General features: G+C 56.9%; 1 protein-coding gene across 2 annotated transcripts in view; it reads right to left on the minus strand.

Moving 5' to 3' along the window:
* TSPAN11 (tetraspanin 11) overlaps window positions 1-15,422 on the minus strand; it is a 72,830-nt gene that overhangs the window by 15,400 nt on the left and 42,008 nt on the right. For both annotated transcript variants that reach the window (XM_028121071.2, XM_028121072.2), the window contains exons 3-4: window positions 12,911-13,102; window positions 256-330 (exon numbers count right to left, since the gene is read on the minus strand). In XM_028121071.2, the coding sequence (XP_027976872.1) occupies window positions 256-330; window positions 12,911-13,102 (267 nt within the window). The remainder of the gene's footprint in view (window positions 1-255; window positions 331-12,910; window positions 13,103-15,422) is intronic.

Raw genomic sequence — 15,422 nt, forward strand, 5'->3', positions numbered from 1 at the left:
CCACCCACCTCCCATGGGGCGTCCCCACTCCCTGACTCCCACGCTCAGCACATCAGCACCCACAGATGGGGCAGAGAATTGCTGGAAGCGGGACAAGAAGGAGGACCTGGATGTGCCGAGGATTGTTGGGGCCCGGGAGACGAGACACCCCTGTGTGTCACTGCCCTAGCTCCCCCATTCCTGCTCACCCCGCCCCATGCTGTCGCCTCTGCGGGGTGCCGATGGGGAACATAGCAGGAGGACACTTGCACTCACCCTCTGGTAGTACATGTGGGCCAGGACCCCTGCCACCAGCTCAACCAGGAAGATCACCAGCAACAGGCAGAAATACTAGGAGAAAGGAGTGAAGGTGGTCACACCAGGATCAGGCCCATGGAGGCAGGTGGTGCTCCAGGTCTTCTAGAACAAATGTCTCCCCCAAGCGGTGGGGAAGGTGGGGCGCCTGCCAGGGACCCCATCATCCATGCTGTCTTCCTCCTCTTCCCAGCAGCTCCAGGTAGACTTGCCTTTCCCGGCTGCTGGCACAGAGCTCCCCACTCACGCTTTCACCCAGTGGTCTACTGTCAGTTTGTTAGTCCATCCACCCACCTCACAGTTATGGGGGGAGGGGGACAGGTAAGTAAGTGATTACAATGCTGTGTCACAAATGTCACAACAGGGCAAGGCTTAGAAATGATGGGTGGTCCTAGGTGAGGAGGGCAGTCGGAGAAGGCTTCCTGGAGGAGGTGACACCTGAGCGGCATCTCTAAGGAGGAGCTTCCAGGTGAAGAAGGCAGGAGGCATGTGCCAGGCAGAGGGGAGAGCATATGCGAAGCCTGGAGCGCACAGAGGGTAGTGGAGCAGAAGAGGCTGAGAGCGTAGGGGTGGCTGGGCAGCCACTAAGGCTCAGGAAATTGCAAAGGCACCCGCCCGGAGAAAGGCATCGGTGTGTCTTCCAGCCCCTCATGGCCCTGCAGCGGGTTCTAACTTCCTGTCGCCACCACTGCCTGGCCTTGTCCAGGCTCGGGGCTGCTCTGCACGCTTCCCAGCCTGCGTGCTGCTTTCCTGGCTGTGCTCTCGGCTGTGACCCCTCCCGCTCCCGCCGGGCTTCACAGGCAGGAGGCTCCGGGGCACCGTTCCATCCTGGTGTGTCCTTGCAGGGGCTGACAGGTCAGACATGCGTGTTAGGCCATGTGGCTAGGAGGGGGCGGGGAGGAGGAGAGGAAGAGGGCTCCAGGCAGGGGAGAGGGGACGAGGGAGGGGGGAGAGGAGGAGGAGCAGGGGAGCGTTGCTGCCTGAAACGGCCCGCTCTGGGGAAGCCCAGCCCCTACCCAGGCGCAATGGTTGGGGACACCTCCTTCTCCCCCAGGTACCACCCGTCAGCCTGGCCATGGTCACTGGGATCCCTGGATTGCAGGGGACGCTCAGCCGCTGACGGAGCCCTGAAACTCTAGGGCCCCTCAAGTAGGGGAAGGGATGCAGGCAGGAGGGGTGAGAATGAGCAGACAGCTTGCAGGGCGGGGCGTGTGGGGCCAGGTCAGGGGCGATGCAAGTCCACGGGCCCAGGGGCCTTGCCTGACTATCTCCCAGAGCCCAGTGCGGAGCCTGGCATGGGCAGGACTTAAGAAACACAGAGGGAGGAGAGGATGTTCCTTTTCACGAAGAACATTCCATCCAGGGGCCAGGCTTCCTTTCGAGTTATGTCGACTGTGCACCTCGCCCACAGCCGTTTTATTGAGCCCACAGTCTCCCAGTCTCAGAACTGCCCACAATCAGGGGTGAGGGAAGTGTTCCAGGCTCTGAGCGATGGTGGTAGGCCTGCTCTTATCATCTGTAGGTGCCCTTCTTCCCAAGCATGCCACGAGGTGGAGGGGACTGGCCAGCACATGCCAGCCCCACACGGGGGGCGGGAGCTTGGCCATCTTCTGATCCGTGGGTGGCCTGGAATTGTCACTGTAGTTTAATTGATACCAGTCGTTCTCAACCTGGCACAATTTTGTCCCCAGGGGACATCTGGCACTGTCTGGAGACATTTTTTTATTGTCACACCTGGGGAAGGAGGCCTCCTGGCATCTAGTGGGGAGAAGCCAAGGATGCTGCCGAACATCCCACAGCACACGGGACAGGCCCCGCGGCAAAGAACGATCTGGGCTGCAATGTCACGGGTGCCAAGACTGAGAAACTGATTTACACATTTAACTTCGGATTCTAAGGCTGCTACTGGGACCTGATTCGCATATGTGGCCCTCTGCCCTCCGGGAGACATGGAAAGGAAAATCTGAGGCAGGCTGTCTGGTTCCTGAGAAGCCTGGGACCGAACACAGACAGAAGCACGTGAGGGGCTTACTCTGTGCCTGCCTCGGAGGGGACTCTGTAGTAGGCAGTGGCCCTCCCTGACCCTAGGAAGGACCGGGGAAACCTTCAGGGCTTCGGTTCCCAGGCCCTTGGGCACCGGGGCTGTCGTGGGGATGCTATTAGCCCAGGTGCATCCTGAGATGTCACAGCTGGGTATCCCCTGGCTTCCCCCGTGGGAGCCGGGGAGGGCTGGGCCGCCATGGTTCCAGGAAGCATGAAGACAGCTCGGGAGGTGACAGACCTCAGACACCCTGGGTGTAGTTTGGAGAGGTCCCGTTTCAGTGTAAGTCAGGATTTACTGGGCCCCAGGCTATCCAGCTTCCCCCGGCTAACCAAGCCTGGGCAGGGACCACCGTTCTCTCGAGGCGGCCACCAAAATTCCTGGCCTACTGCTGAGGAGGCCATAACCCAACTCTGGGTGAGCCTGCCACACCTCTCAAGAGCAGAGGAAACGTCGTTTTCTATAGCGGGGGCGGTGGAAAGGTATCCCTCCCACCAGAGAGCGAGGGAGCGAGCCGGACCCTTCCTTGGCAGCATCAGTGCTTCACTCCGCAGAGTGGCCCAAAGCGCACACACGGGGTGCTCCGTGACAGCAGGGGCCCCCCTCCTGTGAGCACTTCTCACCCTGGGAGATGAGCATGGCATCACTCGTCGGGTGGCCGGGACGTGTGCACGGGGAGGCAAAGTAGCTGGTCTCGGGTCACACGGCAAGAGCATGGCTGAGCCCAGAAGCTGAACCCAGAGAGTCCAGCTGCAGAGTCTGCACACCAACCTGCTGTGTGTATCGTCCCCACTAAACAGTGACGGTGGGGCGGGGGGGCGGCTCACCGTGAACGCCTCGGGTGGGTACAGGTAGCTACGTGGCCCAAAGCCCCCAGTGCCACTGGGCAGGCCAGGCGTGCTCCAGCGGCCGCTCCTGGGCAGGCTCCCCTCCGTCCTCAGCAGTGGCTTCTGCCTGCTCGCCCCCCGCCCTTCATGCCTGTGCCGATCACGGCCATGGCTCTAAGCTCAGAGCCCAGCGGCCTCCCCGTCTGTGTGCACACAGCGCCCTGTACACCAGCGAGGCCGCAGGCCTCAGGGCCGTTCTCTGTGCCCCCGCCTGGGACTCGCTGTCCCGACCGTGTCTGTGTCACACGTCGTTGGCCATCAAGTCTCAGCTCAGGCGAGGCCTCCCCAAAGCCCCCGCCGTGCCAGAAGTTCCTGACCATGACCTCACTGCGGACATCCTCGTTCTTGAACCTCCCGCGGACTCCTGGGCCTCACGCGTGTCCTGCTGCCCAGGACTATGGGACCTTTGATCCTCATTTGCCCCCCTGCTCTGACCTGTATCTTGTTCCATCCTCACGGTCCCCGGGGAGACTTGGTGTGAACTGGACCCATCCTGCCCTAACTCCTCCCCAACCTCCAGCCCCACTTCGATTTTTGTGACTGGCTGGCCCCTGCACTCAGGGCTGCACCCCGCCCCCTGTCCTTCCAGAAGCAACCACTGAGGTTTGGTCTGGGAGAAACCAGGAATGAGACTTCTAAAGGAAGTTCTTGTAGCTTTGGCCCCAGAGCCCTCCATAAGAACTAGGCCACTCCACACTCTGCCACAGTGGACCCCAAATATAGAAGGAATCAGTTTGGTAAGCACAGAAGGGGACCCAAACATTCATCTTCCCTCTGTACCATCTACCTTTTTTTTTCCGTTAATTTTTCAGTGGTACAGTTTGGACTAGAAGCAAAGTCGGATATTTTCTAAAGCTACAGATCCAAAAGGAACCTGGAACAGCACAGCACTGTCTGAACCAAACCAATACTTTCTTTAATGAGGAGCTCTGCAGGAGCTGTGTGGAAACATTTCTCATGGTGCCATTCAGGTGATTAATTAGCAATTCCACCTTCAGATGGACTGATACTGCATCAGCGCAAGCTGGACCCCAGCTACAGTTTCTGGGGCAGACTCACGGGGGCTATGAGCCCAGGCAGCTGGGTCCCAGGTGGCGCCCTCCTTGCAGGAAGTTTTAAGAACTTCATATGGTTGGACTTTCGGAACTCCTCATTGGGCTGATTCTGGAGCGTTCCTCCCCTGCACGATCAGGGACCGTTGGAAAACTGAGCAGGCGTGGTGTGCCGGCAGGTGGGGGCCCCCGCCCCTTCTCAGAGCAGCGTGACCAGGGAAGAGGAGCGGAGACTCCAGCTGCTGCCGAGGTTGAGTTGCAGGGAGAAGGGCGGCCAAAGGCTCCCAGCGTGGCTGTGTGAGAGAGGGAGCGTGCCAGTGGCAGGTCGCAGCGGGGTCAGGGAGCTGCAAGCAGCCAAGGCCAAACAGGAAAAGATGGAGCCAGCTGGTGAAGCGGCAAGGACCTCGGGGCACATTATTCTCTGACTGTTAACCACCGGCCGGAGGCAGGCAGGGCTCAGAGGTGCCGCTGCCCGACTTGTTCGTGCAGAAAAGAGGATGTGGGCTTGAGAGCCTCAAGCCATTCCTGTAAGAAGAGGTCACTGTTGGGAGGAGGATGACGACCTCTACCCCTGCAGGCCCCGGCCCAGGGCTCACAGCCCCCGCCACCCAGCCCCTCCACCTGGGGAGCAGGATGATGCCAGGCTCCTCAGGGGTCGCGGCCCAGGGAACTTGGGACAGGCTGCCGCCTGCAGGATTGGGCACGGGGGAAATGGCTGACGGCTGCCCCTGGCTGTCCCCCAGAAGGACCTGGTTGGTGTCTTCTCCCAGGCTGTGGGAGAGATGGGGTGCAGCCCATAGGCACCCGTGCAGGTGCCAGGAACAAATGAGACAGTGCATGGGGCCAAGGCAGGACCACGGATGGGGCTGGTGATGGGTCCCCGGCGACGGTAATTCTAGGACCGGGTTGGCTACAGGGGAAGGCTGAGCAGGAGAAATTCCTACCAAGCCTGGGGGTTAGGAAAATTCCTGGGGTTCAGAGAGGTCAGAGGCTCTGACCAGATGGAAACAGGAATTTAAACCACCCACAGGGTTCTTTGTCTTTGGATACAGGTGTCTCGTGTTCCTTACTAGACTCCAAGCCAAGAACATGGGCTGTAGGCCCATGCGTGTCTTCCCTGCCTATCCTGCCTTGTGCCTAGCAGAGCAGAAAATTCTGGGAATGGACTAGGCCTGCTTGTTGAGGTTGATGGCAGCCCTATCCACGGAACATGGAGAATGAGTTGCAGAACACTGTAGGGGAGGAGGTGGTAGCAACTGAGTGGCTGTAAGACCCACCCCACCTGGAAAATTTGCTGCCAACAGGCAGGCAGTGATCATTTCCATCCGCTGCGGCCTGAGAGAGGTGGATCTTGAACCCAGGATGGTGCTGGTCAGAGAAGAGTGATGCCACACAAGGTGCCCTGGGCTAGGTAGGGGTCTGGGTCCAGCTTGCCTCTGGGACAAGATGCTGTGTGACCCTGGGTGAATCACTCACCCTCTCTGGGCCTTCTGCATAAAATGTGGGGCTTAGATGGGAAAAACGCCTCAGTGCTGCAGCTTCATCGGTCTGTGCCATGTGGTGTAGGGGCTTTGCCTCCTCTGTCCTGGCCTCCTGCTTCCCCGCAGGGACAGATGGAGGGACACCCCCTCCCCCACAGCTTCTCCCCTCCTTACTCATTGCTTGTCCTCGCTGGTGAGTGGGCCTTCCTCCTTCACCTCGGGGCCAGCCTGTCCTCAGGATGCCACATTCTCTGCTCACCAGCATGCAGTGAGTTGTTTAGTGGGAGCAGTTCTTAGAAAGGCAGGCGAGCCTGTTGCGACCAGAGCTGACGAGCTGCTAAGCCTTCTGGCGGCAGCTATAAAGCCACATACTCCAATGAGCTTCATTAGTAATGAAGGAGACCTTTTGCTGCCATCTCTGTCTCCTGGGTCTTATTTTTCAGTTGATTGTAAACTCCCCTAAAACCTCCATGCGACGTGTGGGGAGACGGAGTGGGGCGCCGCATGCCAATATGGAGGCACGGACTTCCCAAAGGCAGCGCCAGGACCTGGCAGGGGAGGCTCGCACGTCCGGACGGCTGTGCAGCCACCACTCCTGTCCCAGGCCCAGGGGCACAGGGAGGCCTGCGGCTCCACGATGGGAACGAGGTGTGGATCAGAAACCTCGCCTCCTCAATGGGAGGGCGGCGGGGGGCGTGGAGGCTGTGTTCTGCCTCCACCCAGGGCTCTCGGCGGGGCAGGAACATCTCAGAGTTTGACAGTCTGCACTGCCTCGGCCTCACTAGCCATGGGCCTGGGGCCTCAGGAGGAGGAGAGTTTCCACTCGGGACCAGTTTTCCTTGCTGGGTGTGTGCAATAAGATACACTTTAACACGCAGTGAGAGGGAAATGCCACCGGGAAGGTAGAAACACCTGCGTGAACACACGGGCTTCCAAGTTAGTTGTGAAGGGCTACCTGGGGTTCAGATCCCCTGCACCCGCCGTCATCAGGGCCGGGACTGGGCTTCATTAGGGGACAGGGACTCTGGCATGTCTCCTTCCTGTCACGTGGCTAAACTCAGACTCTGCTAAGGAAAGAAGCAGGAACCAAATGACAGAGAGGGAGTCATCCCGAGCTAAGTAAACTCTTGGATTCGGGATACAAACAGATGATGTTTAGTAGCCAACCCCTACCCTTCTGCAACACACACACACACACACACACACACACACGTGCACACACACGTGCACTCGTGAACACAAAATGTCTCTGAGCCTCCTCGGTCAGCCCTGCTCTGAGCCCCCACTATGGGGTGATCATCGACCCACACACAACTGAGTTGAACTCTCTCCAGCTGGACCAACATATTGTCTTTGGTGCACTAACAAGCTGCTTTCTGCCACACTACCTGCAGCCTGAAGCTTGACCTTCACTTTTGAGTGGATCAGGTGACAGGCAGCCGGGTAACTGACCCCCAGTTCTCAAAGGGCTTCGCTTTTCACCTGGAATGCAAACCATAGGTCCTGAATCGCACGAAAGGTGAATGCCCATTCCCTGAGCTGGAAGCATCCAAAGGGGGGGGGGGGGGGCGGTGCAAAGCTAGCCTGCGGCAGCAGAAAAGGCCCTGGACCAAGACTTGGGTGTTGACCGGGCTTTCCCAGTTCCTGGCTAAGGCAAGTCTCTTTCTCTCTTTGGCTAAGGAGGTAAGTGGAGAGTTTGTGTCTAAGCGGCCTGGCAGTCCCTTCTGCACAGCCCCCTAATTAAGACCACTGAGAAGGAGCCTGATGAGAAAGACTTGCCGAGGTCTTGAGAGGAAGAAGGGCCATGTTCCATCAGGCAGCTGTGTGGTTGTCCGGCACGGAACAGGCCTTTCTCGAAGGACCTCAGCAGGCCCCAGCTGGGAGAGGCAGGGCACAGGCTGACTGACTGAATGGGTCTTTTGAGCAGCCCTCTTGCCTCAAGGCAGACTCTGGAGGACATCTGCATCCTACTGCTCCATGAGGAGCCTTGGCAAGAGTCATCTTGTCCCTTTCCCTGCCTCCACTGCACCAAACCATGCAGGGCCAGGAAAGGCTCTCTTGCTCTGATGGAGAGGAGTCTGGGTTCTCAAAGCCCTGGCTGCAGGATCCATTCTTTTGAAGCATGTGGGCAGCTGACTCAAAGGTCAAAGTGCCACCAACCAGATGAGGCTATGACCACCCTGCCTGGGTGGCCGATGGACACTGACAAAGTAAGGTGAGGCTGAGAAATGAGCAATGGGGAGATGCGGTCAACTCCCTCCCTCTCCCCGGGCATTGGGAGCCTTCCTCCATGACCAGCTCCCATCAAGGAAGTGGTCTCGCCCAAGCCGTGAGGACCCTGGGAGTAATGGCCCTCAGAATAACTTCATTTATTTAGGTTCCTTCTCAAAGGAGCTTGGTCATGGTGATGGTGATGTAAATGATAATTATAGCCACATTTGATGATCTTTATATAATGTGGTGACTCGTTTCCTCTTTAGAACACTCCCTCATTCTCATCATACCTTACCCCCAGATAAAGATAGGGATCCCAAGGTGGCCAGAAGTGGCCGAGCGACCTTCCCGAGTCCCAGAATGAGTTGGGCAAGCCATACTACAAGGTGCCTTTGAACCACAGTCCTTGATTCTACACCTTCTTGCCCTGGTTAACCAGCTCTGAATAGACTTGATGGAAGTGTTGCAATCTGGGGTCTCCTCATTTTTAGAAATTGGTTCTAGCACTTCTTACGCTCTAATCCATCCCCTCAATATAAAAGAGCCCCTGACGAGGACCCAGTTTAGCCTGAACTATCCATCATCATCTTCATTTGGCTTAAGATATAAAAGTTTTCAGAGCCTGTATTCAAAACTCTAAAAATATCCCTTTTGATCAGGGTGGCATCTGTCCTGGTCACCGGCCTTAGGCTTAGATGGCCTGAATTATTTGGCTCCCGCATGCAGCCTTCGCTAAAACAAAAGATCTGGCGTGAATAATTTAAACCCCATTCCCTTTCCCCTCCACAGATTTCCCATGCCACACCGGGCCGCATTTCAGCGCCAGCAAAGATGTGCTATTCCTGTCCCTGATGAATGCTTCCTTCTTGGGAAAGTGACTTTAGGGGCTGCAGATGTGCTAGGAGGAAGGGCTCAGACCAGGACGGACATCGCACCGTGTGAGCCGGACCGCCCCGCCCCATCCCACCCCAGCTCGTTCTTCGGGAACGTTGGATGTCCGGCTTGGCCCTCCACCTGATCCAGGCTGGATGCACATCACTCGGATGCCCGGTCTTTCATCTTTCCCTTTCCTCTTTGGGGACCACTTTGTGCAGAGCCAGACTCACTGCATTCCTCCTTTGGAGTTTCCTTCAGCCTTTAGCTGATGAAAGATTTCAAAGGGCAGTTAGACAAGGGGGGCGGGGGGAATGAAACGAGAGCAGCAAGGAGCCTCCAGGAGCCACAGAACGCTTTCAAACTGCCTTCACCACATCGCCTGCCCCCAAACAGGAGCCTGGGTTGAAAATGTCCTACTTGCCTCAGCCACCTTCTTGGTGAAACAGCCAAGTGCTCAATGATTTGGGGGCTGACTGGCCAGGATGTGGGTGACTCAGAACCACTGCTTCACCTGTGTCTGTCCTCAGGACAGTTCTGTCTTTGGTTTTTTCAGAGGGTTGGTGGGGAAAAGCGAAGGGAGAAGATTTCAGGCTTCGAGTCTGCTCTTTGCTAGCCTGCTGCCCCCAGACCCCTGGGCCGGCGGCTGTGCATGGGCACTTTTCCCTGCCCTCGCTTCCAAGCTGGTCATGTGTCTGGTTGGTGTCAGACCACAGAGGTCAGAGGTGTTGGATCAGTTCTGTTGGGATGGAAGTGAGAGTAGGCCAGGGAGGGAGGGGGGCTGAGAAGAAGGAGACTGGCTAGCACCAGCCTGCCCAGCAGCTCCTGTGCCCTCAGCTCTGCCTCAAGGCCCAGGGGGATGAGAAGGCCTCTAGTTTGTTGACCCTCTGAAACTCAGAAGGGCAAGCGGAGAGGTACATGTGTGCTGTCCTGCAGGCAAGCCCGAGGCCCTGGCCTTCCAGAAGTCCCTGCATCTTCCCTGCACAGCCCTGGGTACAGAGCTTGGTCCCCCCAGGCAGGCTGTGACTGGATGCTGGGGACATCAGTTTTCTTGATGGCTGGGCCCGGAGGGTGGGCAGACCTTGCTAATGGATGGTAGAGGAAGGGAGTAAAGACGAGGGGGCTGTGATGGGTGAGTCACAGAGCAGAAGGCTGCCAGTTACTGACCCTTGGGCTTTCCTTCTGATATTTGAGGCTGCCAAGGGGAAGAGCTCTTATGACTGGACTGGTCTCCAAAGCAGCCGAGAATGCTGAGCATCCCCCATTAATGCCTGGGTGGCCCAGTGTCTTCAGACTGAAATGTCTGGATGGAGTGTTGGACCCGATGGCCCTCAAGTTCCCTCCTACCCGGGGCATGCTCTGACACACACTGTTATTTCTGACACACACTATAACGAGTGCAAGGAACTTCTAGGGCGGCCCCCCCCACCGCCCCCAGTCTCTTGCCCTAGTATTTTGGCTGCGCCCTGCGAGAGCTCCCTCTTATACCCACCCAGATCTCTGGGAGCAGCTACTCTGTGCGGACATCCACATATATGGAGGACGGCACGCCCCTCCGCCCACATTACCCTCCTCGGCCTCCCATCCCTCTGCCTCCCATCCTGCCGGGCCTCCCCGGGATGTATATTCTTGTTGGCAACTCTAACAAACTGGGCTTCACAGTTCAGCTCTGGCACTTACTCGCTCCGCACCTCCCAGGCCAGCTTGCTCATCGGCACGGTGGGGGTGAATAGTGCCTCCCGGAGGCAGGCTGGCTGGGGGGTGCGAACTCTGGCCTGGGAGGCAGACCCAGCTGCTCACTGGCAGTATGGCCTCTGGGAAATGGCTTCACCTCTCTGCGGCCCGGCTTCCTCCCCTAAATGCATGCCGTGAGAGTAAATACCTCATAGGGCTGGGTGAGGATGAAACGAGCTACATGCACCAGTGTTTGGAATAGTGCCTGGTGCAGACTTCATGAGGGCTGTGGCTTTGCAGGGCTGCTGTCATAAGGACAGAGGGAGGTGGCTCTCAGTGCGCAGTGCCCATTCGTGTTATTGCGCCCTGAGTGGAAAGCAGGGGGCTGTTTCCCAGGGCTGTAGGGGACCACTGGTCTTAGGGGCTCCTTTAGAGCCAAGACAGACGACTCTGAGTGAGAAGGAAGGTTCCCGAGTGAGGGCCTTGGCCTTCCTTCCTGGACTGTAGAGGTGAGTCCTGTTTCTTCCACAATAAGATAGCTTGTGGAAGGAAGGGCTGGTGATCACACGGCTCAGCAGCCTGCCTCCATGGGCCACAGGGCTCAGCCTGAAGCCTGAGGCCAAGCTGAAGGCCCCATGCCCTAAAGGGTCAGGGCTGAGCAGAGGAAAGCTAGACCCACTGAGAATGCAGGGAACGGGATCTCTCTGGGCCCAGCAGTACTGGTCCCCGTAAGCCTCAGTCCCCATCAGGGCTGGAGCGTCTCATCTGGCCCATACCACGTGTCCAGGGACTCCACTCAGCTGATGCCAGTCACGATCAGGATGTCCAACAGGCTGGCGAGGGCTCACGCCTGGCCACGTGAGGGATGGCTGGCAGGTGTGCGGCTGGCTTGGGGCCCAGCCATCCCACTGCCATTGGCACAGCTCACGTCAAAGCCCGCGCTCTGGTGGCTGGTCCCCTGTGGGACTTCATCCCTCTGGGGTGCCACCATCCATGTGCCCTGCGTCTTGGTTCTGGGCTATCCTCAGAGCAGAATGAAAGAGCTTTCTCTAGGCAGGGGCGAGTCATCCTACTGAGCCTGTACACAGGCACTTTTATATCCACAGCTAAAACACTAGGTCACCACCGGTGAGAGAGACTTCAGGGACGTCCCCCCCGCCCCGTTGTCTCCTGCTGCCTTGGTTGGATGTGCAAAGGGTACAGGGAAGCAAGGCGAGAGAGCACAGCCTTTGAGGCTCCTTCCTGTGACCTGATTCCATTCAGGCTCAACCTGATTTCTCATGGAGACTCGGGCTCGTTCTGGCTCGGGCCCTTCCCTGCTAAGTCCACATGTTCTGTAGCCTCCCCTGCTCCCACTGGGCTTGGCCGCTGGGAGGAGATTAAAGGGGGGAGGCTCCACCCAAGGCACCAGGGAGCCTGCTCTGGCCAACAGTGCATGGGTGCGAGGGGGTGGGTCTGGCTTCTGCCCCGGCCAGTCCTGCCCTGGCTTCTTTCCCTGACGTGATGAGCCAGCTCTGGATGGACAGTCTTCCCAGCTTCAAGGAGCCTGTGCTGCCCACAACATCACCCGTGACATCCTTTTGCCCTGACAATCAAGCCTGGGTCTGATCAAGCCTCTAGATGCAACTATCAGGAGAACATGTTAAACAATGTCACAAGGATATAACCAGAAAATCCACAGGACAGATGACCTGGTTCCTTCAACAAATAAATTGCAAAGAAGGCGAGGGGGGGGCGGAGAGGGGTGGTGCAGCTAAGAGACTGAAAGAGACTCAGGAGACAAATTGCCCAATCTTAATACACGGACCTAATTTAGGTTTCAATTCAAACAAACTGCAAAAAGAAAAGAGAACAGTTTATGGGGCAATTGGGGAAATTTGAAACTGCCTGGTTATTTCATGATATTAAGGAATGACTGGTAATTGTCTTTGATGTGATCATGGTGTTATGCTTTCTAAAGAAGGATCCTTCGGTTCGAGGGGGACACACTTCAATATTACAGACCACTCGCTGTCTGGGAGCCAAGTGGGGAGAGGCAGGGAGTAGGGAGGGGACACATGAACCAGAAGATGGTAGTTGTTGAGTGTGGGTGATGGGACAGGGGGCTTCATTATCGCATTCATTTCTGCATATCTTTGAAAAGCAGCGTGATAAAATCTGGAAGGAGGAGGGGGAGGAGGGAGGTGGAAAGGTAGGGTAGAGGGGCCACCAAGACTGGCTTAGGTGCTAAGAACCTAGAGACTGTGGCCAACACCAGACCCCAGGGTGACCATCCCTCTCTGGCTTCCCCGAGGCCTCCATTCCAGGGGCCTCCACGGCATGAGGGGCGGTTCTCAGTACAAGAGCCCGATGTGGGGACGGGACGCGGGCTGGGGGCGCCAGCAGGGCACTCACCGTGGAGAGGCAGCTCCTGTCCTCCCGGATGATGGCGCCGAAGCCCAGGAAGCCCGTCACCATGACAAGGGCCCCTGCGAAGATGAGGATGTAGGCGGACGCGGCGAAGGTGCTGGAGGCCAGGACACTGAGGTAGCCGCTCTTCTCCACCAGGGTCCAGACGCCCACGGCCATGACGGCGGCCCCGCCCACCTGCAGGAAAGCCCAGGTCAGGGCAGGTGGCCGCCGCGGGTCCACAGCTGCCATCGACAGAGCGCCCACCATGCTCCAGGCGCTTTTTATGCACCATCTCATTCAGTCCTTCAAAGAGCCCGAGGGAATAGTTTGGTCACCCATTTCACAGATGAGGAAATCGAGGCGTGGAGAAATTAGGAGACTCGTTCACAGTCACACACCTAAGCAAGTGGCAGGGACGGATTTTGAATCTGAGGCTGATTCCCAATTCCGTACTTCTTACCATATTGTGTCCCCAGGAGATGCAATGCCCTTCCTCCCACAGTGCTCTTTGGGCTGGCCCATGGTAGGGCACGTTTATATGGGCCCCATTTCAGCCTTATGTTTGTCCATGTGGGGAGCACGCCAGGGCTTCTCATCTTATCTACAGATGACAAAACTGGGGCCCACAGAGGAAAGGCCAACTGCCCAAGGTCCTGCCTCTGGTTAGGAACCGTTAGGGGTAGTTAGGGGCAGCGGCAGGGCCAGGACTCGAACTCAGAGCCACGCTGCCTCCCTCCACCACCGAACGGATGCACGCTGCACAAGCTGGCATTGGTCTGGGGCAGCAGGAGGACTGGGAGAGATTTCTTCCTTGCTAATGGTCCCATTTTCTTCCAGCCCTGAGAAGGAGGCAGGGACAGGGCACTGCTGACTGGCAGGTCAGGCCGATGGCTCCCTAGGAAGGGTACCTGGGGCATAGAGCTGGGGTGGCTCTCTAGCCTGGTTCTTTCTGCCTGGAGGCTGAATGACCCTTTCTGTGACTTGTATGCTCAGCAGAAGTGTGTGTGTGCGTGTGTGTGTGTGTGTGTGTGTCCTCAAGGTGCTGGATGGGGCAGCATTAGGCTGTCTGCCCAGGGTGTTGGTGGGGGGCAGGACCCCTGGGACCTCTGACCATCTCTGCCTTCTGCTCCTGGGAAGGCAGACTTCTGTCTGGCCCCTAGTCTCCCTGCCTCCCTTAAAGGTGGGTTCTCTTTCTCAGATGGGTGGCGAATCTCCCTCAAGTGTGTCAAAAGCTCCACAAGCTTCCCTGGCTCGGTCCATGCACACAAGCGGCTCCCATCCGTCCCAGAAGGACTCTGTGTAACCCACCCTGGCATTTCAGTGTCTGTTCCCGGCACTCACAGGCGTCAGCCGAGTGAGCAGAAGGTGGTTCCGGGCATTTACCGGGCCCGAGGCACCTACATCCTGCAGCTCAGCGCTCTCTCTTCTGAGCCTTGCAGCAGTTCTGGGGCGGGGGGTGGGGGGGCACGTAGCTTTCTTTTGCAGATGAAGAAACTGAGGCTTGGAGAGAAGAATGTGCTAGATTCAAAGCCAGGTTTTCGGTCCGAGGATTCCACAGGTTGGGTTGGGTCCGCTGTGCTACTCACTTCGCTTACAAAATCTGTCTGCTTTCTTCCAAGTGCTTTTTATCCTCCTCTGCACCTCCAGCAGGTAAGAGAAACAGGTAGAAGGACATCACACAGCTGCGCCTCTCCAAATGGAATGAGAGAGGCTAAGGTGCCACAGTCCTTTAATTCCATGATGCACATCTCCCCCCACCTGCCCTGTCCCCCACTTTAACATCTCTACAACTGAGACGCATCTTACGATTATACTTGGCTGCACGTTTTCTTAGTGGTACAGAAAACAATGGTGTATCTCACAATTGGTGGGATCTTCAGATTCAGTGAAATCCTGGACTATGATAGGTTTTGAAATTCCCTGTGAGCATAGGCTCTCTCTGGCCGGTACAGCCTCCATGACCAGGGAGGGAGTTCCTGAGTCTGATTTAGGGGAACTGTGTCCAGTGAGGCTTTCCAGCAAAATAGCCTGCACATGTTCTTTCTGTCTCCTGCCCCCGGTGTGACTGAAAGGCTTGGGTAAGGGCCCCAAGTTTTCATAGCTAGCTGTGTGACCTAAAGAGAGTCAGTTTCTTCATATCTCCAGTAAAGAAGTTATCTCAGACTCGTGATGCCCAGCCTAGAACCACCAAGGACTCCTTCGATTACTTTTTCCTCTGGATCTTATATTTTGAAGGCTCCTGCCTACCAAATACAGTGCATTAATTAAGTAATAATTCATTTCTCATTTTTTATTAATCAAAGGCACATGAGAGTGCCAGGAAGAGATTCTGAGCAGCATGAAACAGTCAATGTGACCACTTTGCATTGATCTTTTAATGGGTATAGTCTCTTTATAGAAATATACACATGATCCATTATCTATTAGGTTTGTCAACCCCATAGGCTGAGAATCAGATTCAGGACCCTCCATCTGGGCATGTGTGGGCTTAACTGGGGACACTTTTATCTGTTGG

The sequence above is a fragment of the Eumetopias jubatus genome, unplaced genomic scaffold (assembly GCF_037043125.1).
Source record: "Eumetopias jubatus isolate StellerSeaLion01/CBP00866 unplaced genomic scaffold, mEumJub1_p1.0 scaffold_8, whole genome shotgun sequence".
Lineage (NCBI taxonomy): Eukaryota > Metazoa > Chordata > Mammalia > Carnivora > Otariidae > Eumetopias > Eumetopias jubatus.